Consider the following 13,907-nt stretch of genomic DNA (forward strand, 5'->3'; position numbering starts at 1 on the left):
TTCCACTGCCACTTGTCACTGCCACCACCCATGGTCCCTGCTGACACTGGGCGTGGAGTCTCTCGGGATTCCCATGAGCAGGCTGGCTCTCAGCACCTCGCTGGCTCCCTCCTGGCACATTCTGGGCTGTAAATCTTCCACCTCTTTTGTCTGTCAACATGCCCCCGGTCTGCTTTGTCTTCCAGAAATTCATCGAGGGCTGAGTCGGTTGCTGGATGCCCCTCCTCACTGCATCCTCTCAGTGCTACTCTAAGCCTGCTCCCTCCATCACATCAGTTATGCTGATTCACTGGGGCCCCGGGAGGGGCTGGAGCAAAACTAAATGCTCAACCCTTCTTGAACTTTCTGGCTATTGATCTGATGTGAAGAAGCAGGTGAACCTTCCCTCCCTGTAACTGTGTTTTTAAAGCATGCAGGAACCTTATCTCTAACGCCACAATGTAAGACATGCATATTTTGAATGGATGTATATTTTTTTCTCAGCGAGGGGATCCTTCAGACGAGTGTGTGACCTACAGAAAAGATGGAACCAGGAAAACATCCGGTTTCTCCTGGCATTGCCAACTTGGGGATATCTGTGCACTGTTTAAACCAAGCCAGGTAATACTTTCTGGTTCGTGGAGCAGGAGAGAAATGGACTGTTTAGGGCGGGTGTGTGTTGGGGTGGAATGGATGCGTTTAGTTTGGGAAATGTTGATTTTTGTGGTGCTTGCCGGCTGGTTTAAGACGTCTGGTAGGTAGCTGAACGTATGCTTACAGCTCGGAAAGATTCGGGAGTCGTCAACCATGCTGCGTATGAAGCCATACAGGAAGTAAGCCGTTTAGCAGGGCAAAGCGTAGAAGTCTGGGTGATGTAAACGTTTAGAAACGACTGGGAGAAAATAAACCTTTAACGGAGACCATACAGGAGTGCTCTCAGTTACGGTAAATGCTGTGGAGATGACCAGCAGGACCAAGAACTCAAAGGATGCACGGGAGTTTAGTCACTAAGTTGCTAAATGCCCTGGAAAAATAATTCAAGTGACGGGGCAAAGTGGTGGAGAATGAGGCCCGACTTCTAATAACATGTGAAACAATGACTCTGCAGCAGCCGTGGTGGATGGGAGGGGGGTAACGGTTGCACGAATCCAAGGCTGAAGCAGAATGAAAGGGATGAAGACCTGACGTCACGGACAGGAGTGCTGAAAACTGCTTTCGTGGCTCAGGATGAACAAGGAAACAGAGGACACTAAAGGACAGCTGAGAGTTTAAGAGTAAACACGGTACTCGTAGAGGTAATGAGTAAGGAAGGTGGTGTGAGAAGGCTGGAAGGACGGGAGGCTGGGGTCGGACAGTGCGACGTATAACCGTGTATTACTGAAAGTGGGAAGGCCTTAGGTGCCAACAAGCAGTAAGGTACGGCAGGGGAAGGGCCAGCTCACGGAAGCGGAGGCGCACCAGGACCCGTGTTAAGGCGCCAGACCCGCTATCCATACAGACGGTGACGCCATCGGAGCCGGCGCCGGCCGCGGAGCGCGGAGGACAGAGCTGGTTTCTAAATTCTTCCTTCAACACGGGGAAGTCGTCCAGGCAACCACTGGCAGTAGCAAAGTCAAGTAAGTGGCAGATGGCATACTCATCCCTAAGAAGTCAGAGGATTCCCTAATTGGGTGAGGCTAGGTTAGATTAAACACAAAAATCATTTAACGTGAGAGCTGATGATTCACTGCACTGCGTGCCGGAAACCCAAGGAAGAAAATGCAAAACCGGCCCTCGGGTAGTTACTAATTGCGTATACAATCTCTTATGGCCCTTTCTATGCTGTCATCAGATGATTTTAATGCTCTTGGTCCAGCGTTAACGGGGAGCAATTTTGTTTCCATGTTGTCCCGGCACCACTTCTACCCTTTATTGCACCTTTAAACGCACTCTCACCTGTTTCTTTTTAGGAGGCGCTCTGTCTGTGCGTTTGCTTTCTTGAGACTTCCTTCTATTAACTTTCTTTTCTTTCTGAGGCTGAGCTTCTGTATTAAGTAAGTTGCAAACAGTCTCTTCTGAAAAACTGATCAATTGCTATAAAGAAAATTTAAAGCAGGGATACCGTAAAACCGGGCAGGTACGTTTCATGTCTCTTGCACTTCCTCTCCCTCTCCTGCTGCTTCTACCGTTTTACATCCCATTTCCACTTAATTCACAAATTCCACTAGAAGTATCCTGACCAACTTATACTCAAATGGAAGAAATAGCAAGTAACAATTTCTGGTCAAACACAGACCCAGAAGCATATGCACTGTCCAATTATTTTATAGAAGTGAAAAACAACTTAAGAATTAGTTGTCTTGTTCATTCATCAAATATTTACTGAGCGTCTACAGTTCAGCAGCTAACTACTGATGAGTCATGGGGGGAAAACCATGAACTGTTAGGTCATTTGACTTCTGCGTTTATCATCTAACAAGATCAGCTAAAAACCCTATAACAGGTATTGCATGTTTATGCACTGCGATGCTATACAGACAAAAATCCAATTTCATCTAATTTAATAAAATAGCAAAAGACATGCATTTGATAGGAGTTATGCCCTTACTGAAAACAGTTGAACAGTTTTCTAAAAAGTTCTATTTATGCCATTTTCTAGCGCTGCTAATTACATGCTACCCTTCTGCACTTTTGTACTTCAGCAGAATTCATAAAACCACAAATCCCAAGTCAACTTTCTACACAGATTACCTTCCACATTAACACAAATTCTGAAAGCATCTTGTTTTATTGTATTTTTCTTCTAACAGAATTAACTGAAGTCAAATCAGGAAAACAGCATTACCCTGGGTTACATGCTAACTAGGGTATTAGTTCTCAATACATTGATTAAACCAAGATTTAAGCAGTAAATCATTTGATCGTGATAACAGAAAACAGAAAAAAAATCTACTGCAAGCTTTAAAAACAAATACATTGTGCCAGATACACTCACGCCGCTTCTGTTGGAGGTCCGCGTTTCTCTGCCCACTTTATGGGAGGTTATTTTCTTGAGGTTATTTGAAGAGGCAAAGGTATCAGTGCCTGACGAGCAAGAAACGGCAAAATCAGGGCAGCCAACAAAAAAGCTCTAAGAACTTTCATCTTCCTGACACTGGGTACTTGCTTGGAAACCAACTTTCGCCTTTAGTGTCTTACCATATCTAAACGTAAAGATTAATTACCGAGAGAAATACATTTTGACATTGGAAAAAAATTTAAACACATGAAAATAATTTCACGAAGTTCAGGATAATTTAAATTCGGTCACTTTTAATGGTGCAAATACAAGGCAGCATAACACGTGAAAGAGCGCCGGCTTGGCGGGGCGACAGGCTAGGCTTCCGAGTCCGCGTGAACTTAGCACGGGCATGTCTCGGATTCTGTGCTGATGAGCTTGGTCTGTGTCCTGAGCCAACACGGGATGCGGGGGACCCACTCGAGGATTTCGACCGAGGAGTGACGTGAGTAATAGTTCCCATCCTAAGGGCTCTGCCCGTGACATCTGCCAGCCAAGTTCTGATTTGTCAGGAAAGCACAGAGATCTCTGTTGCCTTGTCGTGATCATAAAAATAGCCGGAGCCCTTAGAAAGTACACGTGCCCGAAATGCCATGCTGACGTTGCCTCCACATATTTAAGAACGGCCCTTAGGATCCTTCCTGTTTCAGCTGTGCAGCCCGAGCAGGAGCTTACTGTTGATCCTGAAGTGTTGAGAGGGCAACTCCACTGTGTGCAGGGATTTGAAAAATGGGGCTGCCCATCTAAGGGAGTTATAGGTGAGACTTGGAATGGAAAGGGATGGATAAGAGACTTCTTGCTTTTCTATACTATTTGCTTTTTTTTAAATCAAGTATGATTATAATAAAAATTAAAATTTTCAAATAAGGAGATTTTCATTTACGCACATCTTAAAAATGACGTTTATGACTGTAAGATAAATGGAAGTTACTACCTGCAAGAGCCTCAGAGACTGAAGGCTTACTGAGAGGACTCAGGACTGCAAACGATACCTGAAGAGGTTCTATATTTTCCTAAAGAAAGAAGAAAAGTAGAAATTAGACACTCTTAAATTCAGTGGACATACAAATAATGTGCTCAAAAGAGAGTAAGGATTTGTTTTTGTAGGGGGAACTGTAATAGGCATAAAGATTGGGAAATCAATAAAAGATTAATCAAAAAAAGAAAAAAACCAAAGATATTAGATATAAAAATGTTTTATAATATTTACCAATCATCTTTAATGAAACCACGTTTACTAACTACAATCCACCAAAATACAAGCTTTTAGTGAAAGCGGCCATGATGTAACTAGTAAGTTAATAACTAGTAAGTAACTAGTAAGTTATTTTTTGGTTTATTTAAAATCCCATATCCTAACTCTTACAAATTTTAAAATCCATTGATAAATACAACCTAATACTACAGCATAATTCAGGTGACCTTCAAGGTAAATATTAAGTGAAGATATCAAATCTTTCCTTTCCTACAGTCATTATAATGTAGCTATTAATTTTTCATAGATAAAAATCTGTCAGGTTGAAGAAATTCTCTTTTATCACCAGTTTGCTCTGAGTTTTTATCAGAAATGAATGCTGGGTTTTGTCACATGCCTTTTCTATATCTACTGAGATGGTCATATGTTTTTTCTTAGTCTGTTAATATGGTGAAGTACAGATTATTTTTCAAATATTAAGTCAACTTTGCATCTCTGGGGTAAAATCTCACTTGGTCATAATTTATTTATTTATTTTTTACATATTGTTATGTTTATGAGGACACTGGACTAGTTTTCTTTTCTTATAATGTCTGATACAGTATCAGGTTAACATTGACATTAATTAATTGGGACGTGTTCCCAACTCAATTTGTTTGGAAGAACGTATGCAGAATTAGTATTATATCTTAAATATTTGGTAAAATTCATTAGTAAAATCTGAACGTGTGGCTTTCTTTGTGGGAACTTAAATTGCCTTAGTTGATACAGGACTAATGAGGTCATCCACTTCTTGAGATTGATGGTTTGTGCCTTTCAAGGAATGTAGCTTAAATTGTTGAATTTATTGGCATAACATAAAGTTGTTCATAATATTCTTTGACGATCCTTTTAATATCCGTTAGGATATTTAGTTATGTCACCTCCTTTATTCCTTCTATTGGTAGAGTGTCCTCTCTTTTGCCTCAACAGTCTGATTAGAAGTTCACTATTATTTCTTTAGCACAGTTTTTTGATTTCAATGATTTTTCTCTATGTTTTTGTTTCCTAGTTCATGGATTTCTACATTTACCTTTATTATTTCCCTTCTTATTAGTTTGCCTTTAATTTGCTTTTCTTTTTCTAGTTTCTTAAAGTGGAAGCTGAGATCATTAACTTTGAGACCTCTTTTATTTTTTAAATACAGGCTTTAACTTTTAAAAACTGCCCTCTAAGCACTGCTTTAGCTACATCCTACATGTTTTTGCTCTTTTGTAGTAGCTTAGGGTTTACAGCATACATCTTCAACTACAGCACTCTGTGCATAGCCTAAGAACCCCTCCCATCTTTTATGCCATGTTAATCTGGTCGTACCTTTTATTTACCTGGGTTATAAACCAAATAAAACACTGTTAACTGTTGCTTTGAACAATTATCATTTATGAAGACTAATTAAAAGAAGGCTGTTATATTTGCCCACATATTTAGCATTTTCAGGGCTCTTCATTCCTTTGTGTAGAAGCAGATTTCCAATGGAACCATTTTCCTTTCGATTAAAGGTCTTCCTTTTTTAAAAAAAAGAAAAAAACCACTTCTAATGCTAACCTGCTATGGTAGTGAATTATTTCAGCTTCCGTATGTCTGAAAAAGCCTTCATTTCACCTTTATTTTGAAGGATGGTTTCACCGGATAGAGAATTCTAGGTTGACAGGTATTTTTGGTTTTTGTTCTCTAAATACTTACATACATTTTTAAAAGATGTCGCCGCACTGTCTTCCGGCTTGCAGTTTCCAGTGAGAAATCTGCTGCCTCTCTTGTATTTGCTTTTCTTTACATCATGTGTCTCTTTCTCTCTGGTCCTTTCAGGCTATTCATCACTGATTTTAAGCTTTGTGTACTCTCCTTCATGTTTCTTGCCCTGGGAACTTGTTGAACTTTAGGGTCAGTGGGCTTATAATTCTATCAAATTGGGACATTTTCAGCTATTATTTCTCAGATTCTTTTTTTTCCCCTTCCAATCTCTCCTCTCCTTTGGGAACTTTAATTACAAGCATGTTATACCACCTGAAGTTGTCCCAGCTCACAAACTATCCTCATTCTTGCTCAGTCTTTTTTTCTGCATTTCATTGAGAATAATTTGTATTGCTACATTTTTAGATTGAGTAATCTTTTCTCTTGCAGCCTCTAATACGCTATTAAACTCATCCAACATATTTTTATTCCTGGAAATTGTAATGTACAGAGTTTGATTTGGGCCTTTTCTTTAATCTCCCATGTTCTAATAAACAAGTTCAATCTTTTCTCACATTCTTGAACATATCAAATATAGTTAAAATAACTCTTTCAATGTCTTTGTCTACAAATTCTACCATGTATCATTTTTGGGTCTATTTCTGTTGATTCATTTTTCTCATTATGGGGCATCTTTTCCTCTACAACTATTACTTTTTAATTGAATGCCAGACATTTTATATTTAATGCTTCTTGGTTCCGGATAGTTTTTTTTTCTTTCTTTTTTTTTTGGTTGTGGGAGGGGAATCAACCATTTTACTGAGGGGCTCCAAGGGAGGGCTGAGGGCTGGGAGGACAAGGAGACCTGATGCCTTTGGCCTGGCTGAGATCTCCCCTGCTTCACAGTCACCGAAAGCAGTTGTGCTATTTTTGAGGTTCATTATGCAATCTGGATTATGCATTATGCAATACATTACTCGGATACAAGTTGGATCTTTTCAAGGGTTACTTTTAACCTTTACTGGGCTTTTAATTCTGCTCTAGTAATGAGGCAAGACTGAGTATCTGACACCCTCTGAATTACCACTCCTGCCCGTGTGAGCTCTAGGCACTTCCCTCTGCTGCCCCTGGGCAGCTCTTCCCTGGCCTCGGGCAGCTCGCTCACGAGCACGGGTTGGGGAGCACTCAGCTGGAGACTCACGTGGGACCCTTTGTAGGTCTCCAGAGCACTCTCTGTACAGCTCTCTCCTCTCTGGTACATGACCCTGTCAACTCCAGCCTCCTTCCCTTTCCCAGATCCCAACTCCATCTTCTCAACTCATGGAGACTGCCAGATAAGCTGGGGCTCTCCTAGAGCTCAGCTCATTTGTTACCCGCTGTCCTGTGCTTCTCAGTGTTCAATGTCTGTGAACCACCGTTTCATGTATTTTTCTCTGGCTTTTTAGTTGTTTCTCACGGGAATATAAATTCGGTCCCCCTTACTCTATCTTGGCTGAAAGCAGAATCTCCTTATTTCAAAGAACAGCAGCAAGGGAGAGAATGAAAGATGGTTCCCAACATAAAAATGGGTAAGTAAAATTAACAGGCAATTCTTAAGAGAAGAAATTCAAATAGACCATAAAAATGTGAAAATCTTCAAACCTCACTAACAAACTAAAAATTTTCAAGTTATCTTTTTGTCCTATGAAGCTATTAAAAAAAAAAGCATGGTTAATACCCAGGGTTTACAAAGGTATAATAAAATAAAACCATTTATAGTATTGTGAGTCCAAATTAGTACATACTTTCTGAATGGTAATTTAGCAATATGTATAAAAAAGTTCAAAAATGTTCCTATACCTTAATCTAGTAATTCTACCTGTAGAATTATATATATTTTATATTTATATTTATAATATATCAATTCTAAGATTGTTGCTTTCACATTTTAACACCACTGAAATCTTACATTTTACAATTCATGATGTGTGTCATAGTTTAACTTCCAGCATTTTTTCGTAGTGATACATAAAACAATGTACATCTTAAAATCCACAGCAGTTAGGGTCCACAAAATATGCTGTGTACAAGGAGTCATGGGAGTACTGTTTTTAATAGGGGAAAACTGGTAATAATCTACCTAGAAAATGCATTAATTTATACCATGATGCAGCACTCAGTCCATTTCATGATTTCAAAGCACAGCTACTGCTCATGAAAATAGGTGAAGTCTGATGAAAATAAAAACATGTTTGCTCCACATTTTTCACACTTACAAGATTCTCTCCCTTGTCATCAAAATCTGGCTGAGATAACCGCTCAGGAACCGGTGACTGCTCAACTGGCAGGGGACTGAGGCTACTTAAATCCTTTTTACGAACGGGTGTTTCTCCTTTACGCAATGGAGTGTTTGCTGGCAAAGATTCATCGAACACTTCAGGGCTCAGGTCCTCTCCAAAAGTCACTCTCTTCCTCTTCCTCACATTTAGAAAGGCTGGTGCTTTAGAATTTTCTTTACCTTCTATAGATAATAAATGGGAATACATTTAAAAATTAAGCTACATTTCTTATCTAAAAGGCATACCCTAGACTCTTTAACCATGATTAGACTCAGCTATTCTTTTGTAACATATAACATAGTTTGTAGAGGAAAAAAGTTCAAAATGGAAAAGATAAGCAATATTTCTAATTAAAATATGGTAATAGATTTTAAAGTAAATTTTGCATGCTTAGCTTAGAAGACTACAAAATTGGAATGTCAATTTCCTTTGCAAGTTTCCCCAGTAAGCAGAAATAGAGAGATGGGCTGGGTAGAACCAATTATGAGACACTCTACAGAGATTCCATCCCTCCCAACTATTCTTCATCCCCCTCAGGCATTAGCAGATCACTGAAAATACCATACATTATATCAGAATATTTTTTATAGCAAGAAAATGATACCCTCAGACTTCAGAATAAATCTGAATTTCTTACCCGCTTTTCGCTCTTTGCAACAGTTCACAAGAGTTGAGATTAAGCTTGGCTGTGTCCTACTATCACAGAGGCTGTCATGGTGTTCCTACACAAAATAAACTTCGATGAATAATTTTACATATATACACACATACACACAGTCACTAAGAACGGCAACTGTGAATTGTTTTCGGCCAAGGGTCGATACTACGGAGAGTGCTGCAGGTTACCTTTCCTAATTGTTTTGACTTAAAACACCATATTAGCCACAAAGAAAAACTGGGTTCCCTACTACTTTAGTAAATAGTGTTTTAGGCCAAAATTAAAGAGCAGAAATCCATAATGTGGGCTCAGCACATTCCCCCATTTTTGACCTAGCAAATGAAGTTAAGAAAAAAGGAGTGGGTGGAATTATATTGTACTATGGATGGCGCAAGATGAGGCAGACCACATAAATGGTCTAAAGTATAAGATTTCCACTGAAACAAGAAAAAACGAAATATGTAAATGGTGTAATGGGGTGTTTTGTCTTTGAAACATGGGAACCACACCTCTTATAAACCTCTTATAATGTATCACTCTCCTGTCTATGATACCACGATCCTGAGTTAGGAACCAGGAAAGAAGGTAGTATTTGTCCCTCTGTGCTTCTTCAAAAGAAGATTACAGAGAAGGCAAGCTGGGGAGGAAAGGACAGTGTGCACCTGAACAACGGAGGGGCAAGTCCAGACACAGGGCCACCGGGGCAAAGCAGGAGAGCCGGGGCTGGAGGTGGATGAGTCACCCTCAAATCCTCATCTGCGCTTCCTGTCTCATCCTGAGCCCTGACCAGTCCTTGCTCTCTAGAGCTGTTCATTTCCTCCAGCACACCCGTCCCAAGAGCAGTGCCTTGTCTAAAAACCAGTCCTGCCCCAAACAAACCTCCTTCATCAACCGTCTCCCAAGTCAGTTTTTCTGACCCAGTAAAAGCCCTCATTAGTACCTAAGTGAACTTAGAAAACAAAGTTCACATTAGCTTTTAGATTTATTTTTAATTCAAACAACCATGAAAGTTGTATCAAACAACCCAAACTGTAAACACCTACAAATCTGAGGCAGCTTAGCAAGATCAGCAGTTGTGAATGTCTGGATTTGATTTTAGTGGCAGGATGTGATGTTTTTGCTGTCATGAATATTGTTAATCAGTAAGAGTTATATGGGTCCTTTAGATGCTAAGTCTAAGATAAAACACATAAAAGATAGAAATGAGCAGTGCTGTAGACAAACTCAAATTAGCTCTTTAACCAGAAAAATTGTTAAAACATTTAAAACTAACAACCGACCATATGTCCATGTAGACAGAAGGCAGTCTAGTTCATTTTGGCTTTAGAGACAGATTTGTAGGTATAGTTGCATATTAAAGTACAAAAAAACCCCCTGTATTTCTCATTTGCCAGGCACTGGTGCTAAATTGCACATTACTGTCCCACTTAATGCTCAAATTACCCTGAAAGGAAGTTACTAATATTGCCCTTTTATAGATAAGGAAACCAGGGTAGACCAAGGTTAGACAATTGGCCCAGTTCTTAAATTTCAGGCACTTTGACTCCAGAGTCGTCCCCTCTCAGCCTCAGTGTTCACAGCCGGTTATGGATTTTAACATCAGATTTGTCTGTGTTCATTTAACCTCAAGCCTCAGTTTATGTAAATGGGGCTGTTAGCGTTCCTGGATACTGCTGCTGCTCGCACATCATATACCAGCACTGCCCGTACGGAGCACTCAGTAATCGCCAGCCGGTTTCCAGCAACCTACTCGCGCCCCATACCAGCTCGGCTCAGAGAAAGACGCATGCCCAAAAAAGGTACCTCATGTTTTGTCACGTTTGTGTTTAATTTGTAAATTAAACACATAAATAAAGCTGTGCTATTATGCAGAATGTAAGTCTATAGAGATTTTATACATAGTGATTTGTTTGAACATATTTATGTACTACAGTTATAAACAGTTAAAATTTTTAGGCAGGGAGGGTATAGCTCAGTGGTAGAGTGTGTGCTTCGCGTGCAAGAGGTCCTGGGTTCAATCCCCAGTTACCTCCAGTTAAAAAAGTAAACAAAAAGAAACCTAATTACCTTCCCTCCACAAAGAAAGACAATGTAAAATTAATTAATTAAAAAAAATTTTAAAGGTATCTCAAAGGCCAAATATTTTGGGTGGAAGTAAGTAGCACGCACACATTAGTAACTACGAAACTGCTGTACACGAGGAACTGACACGGTGCAATTGACGGTACTTCAATCAAAAAAAAAACTATGAAACTCATAAAATACAGCCTACCTATACTAATTCTACATACTACATTCCATACTGAGTTTAGGAGGGAAAAAAGAGCAAAAGGAAACTCTGCCCAGTGCTACTATAGGAGAGAGAAGAAGAGGGAAAAGTGGGGTAAGATATTTCCTGTCACACAGCGTGACACACAGCATTTCAGAGGTACTTCTTTGAACCAAAATGAGTTTTTATTCAATTCGCTTTAGGAAATGAAGCTCTACACTCACCTGCAGGCTTTCTAGACGCAGCTTAGCCGAGGGTTTCTTCAGCACAGAACGAAGTACAAAGGTCGCAGAGGATGGACTGTCCCTCGGACACAGGGGAGCAGCCAGTGGCCTGGCTCCCGGGGCTGGGTCTGTGCTCATTTCTGTAGACTTGTCACCTGAAATGGCATCACTCGGTCCTTTGCTCTCTGCACAGCCAGCCACCTGCATTCCTTCAACACAGTGTTGTAAACGTGAATGGAGGTCATCTGATCAGTCTGTTCCGCACCAAAAGTATTACGTGCTTGCAAAGAGAATCACTATTCAGAAATTCAACCCTAATACACCCTGCTTGGGGAGGAACGTCTGGGATTTCACTTATAAGTGTAAAAAGGAGACAGATGTGGCAATGAATCACAGCTTTTATTTCAAACCTAACTACCAAGGGTAACAGTAAGGAGTTTGGGCTCACGGGAATCTAAGACGGCGTCCGTGGGTCAGCTGTTGACTGTTAGCCTGCCTCCACTCACGACACCTATGACTCACACCATAATGCTAAGCAGAGCTGGACAGCCAATAATGACCAGTTTTACTGCTGGAGTCAGAGGTATTTTCAGCACGCGAGGGTGGTGGGAGGGACGGGACGGGATGCCGAGGAGAAAGATGATCAAACCAAAAAATTCACATACTGCATGTGCCCCCAAACAAGGCCAGCCTCCTCCCTGCAAATTCTTCTCACGAAAGACCCATTGCCTTATGACCGACATGTAACAAACATGTATTAGGCAATTTCAGAGATACAGTGGTAAACACAAGGGACAAGGCGCCCATGTCTCCAGAGGGCAAGCAGACAACATAAAGTATAGTAGGTGGGAGGCACAGGAGGAAGAAGGCAGCAGACAGCTGTGCCGGTAACAGGGCAGCAGGAGGGACCCTGCGGTGGGACTATGATAGATGCTAACTCTGCTGTGCTTACAGCAGGCCACACTGGGGTGAAAGCACACGGAGCTAAACGTACACACGACGTGTGTGTGCAAAACTGGTGAACTCTGAAACCACAGGCCCGTGGATTGTATCAGTGTCGATCTCCTGGTTGTGCCAGGCATTTCAGCTTAAAAGGTACCACCACTGGGGAAACCGGGGGGAGGGTGCAGAAATCGCTTCATATTATTTCTAGCACTGCCTGTGAATCTACAGTCATCTCAAAATAAAAAGTTAAAGAAATATGTATGTAACAGCAAGTAGTAAAGCATGCCGGGAAGGAAGATAATGCAGAGATGGGGGGTGGGGGGTGATGTGGGGAGGTGGTGTTCGAGGACAGCTTCCCCAGCAGGCATCTGAATAAAGCGAGGAAGCGAGCCCCGCCCACGTGCAGGGAAGAACATCAGGGGCTCGGGGCCAAGTGCAAAGACTGGAGGTGGGAGACCTGGCGCGTGAAGGGTTGGGCAGGGCCAGTGTGACTGGAACAGAGTGAGGGCAGAAGAAGGCAGCTAAGCATGAGCTCGGAGACAACACTAAGGACTAGGTCAGGGGAGGCCCGTAGGAATGGGACAGACTGGATACTGTCTTAAGTATGCAGGAGGCTGATGAGAGATTTTAAGTAGGGGAATGACAATGATGACTCGCTTTTTTTTTTTTTTTAAACTGTTTTTAAGAGTAACAGGTCTTATAGGCACGAATATTTAGAGGACTTTTTTCCTCCCAGTTTTATTGAGATACAGTTGACATCCAGCACTGTATGTTTAAGGTGCACAGCACAATGATTTGACTTACAAGCATCATGAAATGATTATCACAGTAGGTTTAGTGAACACCCATTACCCCACACAGGTACATTAAACAGAAAATTTTTTTTTCCCTTGTGGTGAGAACTCTTAGGATTTGCTCTCTTAACTTTCACATATAACATCCAGCAGTGTTATTTATATTTATCATGTTGTATATTACATCCCTAGTACTTATTTATCTTGTAACTGCAAGTTTGTACCTTTTGACCACCTTTATCCAATTCCCCCTTCTCTCCACTCCCTGCCTCCGATGACTCTCCACCCTCTGCCTCTGATGATTGCAAATCTGACCTCTTTTTCTGAGTGTGTTTGTTTTTGAAGTATAATTGGTCTACAGCATTATGTTGGTTCTCAGTACACAACATAGCGATCTGATATTTCTATACCTTTCAAACTGAACACCACCGTAAGTTATCTGTCATCATACAAAGATATTCCATAATTATTGACTGTTCTCCACACTGTACATTTCTGACCTGTGATTCATTTATTTTGTAACTTTAAGTTTGTTATCTCTTAATCTCCCTCACCCACTTCTTTCCTCTGCCCACCTCCCTCCCTTCTGGCAACCTATTTGTCTTCTGTCTCCATTACTGTTTCTGTTTCATTATGTTTGTTCATTTTGTTTCGTTTTTCAGATTCCACATATAAGTAAAATCATGCAGTATTTAAAAAGGAGCAACCTGGCCACTGTGTAGAAGACTCTAAGAAAGGGGTGAGAAAAAGGGTGGAAGCAGGGAAGTCACTTAAGAGG

At 40.8% G+C, this 13,907-nt stretch overlaps 1 protein-coding gene and 1 non-coding gene across 6 annotated transcripts in view; one reads left to right on the top strand and one right to left on the bottom strand.

Moving 5' to 3' along the window:
- Positions 1 to 13,907, bottom strand: part of CDCA2 (cell division cycle associated 2) — a 48,009-nt gene that overhangs the window by 15,849 nt on the left and 18,253 nt on the right. For all 5 annotated transcript variants that reach the window (XM_074355688.1, XM_045511558.2, XM_074355685.1 and 2 more), the window contains exons 8-13: positions 11,391 to 11,599; positions 8,877 to 8,961; positions 8,177 to 8,421; positions 3,951 to 4,029; positions 2,954 to 3,042; positions 1,915 to 2,052 (exon numbers count right to left, since the gene is read on the bottom strand). In XM_074355688.1, coding sequence (XP_074211789.1) covers positions 1,915 to 2,052; positions 2,954 to 3,042; positions 3,951 to 4,029; positions 8,177 to 8,421; positions 8,877 to 8,961; positions 11,391 to 11,599 — 845 coding nt within the window. The remainder of the gene's footprint in view (positions 1 to 1,914; positions 2,053 to 2,953; positions 3,043 to 3,950; positions 4,030 to 8,176; positions 8,422 to 8,876; positions 8,962 to 11,390; positions 11,600 to 13,907) is intronic.
- On the top strand, positions 10,858 to 10,931 carry TRNAA-CGC (transfer RNA alanine (anticodon CGC)). Its single transcript has one exon. It is a non-coding gene; the product is annotated as a tRNA-Ala (tRNA).

This window comes from Camelus bactrianus, chromosome 31 (assembly GCF_048773025.1).
Source record: "Camelus bactrianus isolate YW-2024 breed Bactrian camel chromosome 31, ASM4877302v1, whole genome shotgun sequence".
In the NCBI taxonomy this organism is placed as follows: Eukaryota; Metazoa; Chordata; class Mammalia; order Artiodactyla; family Camelidae; genus Camelus; species Camelus bactrianus.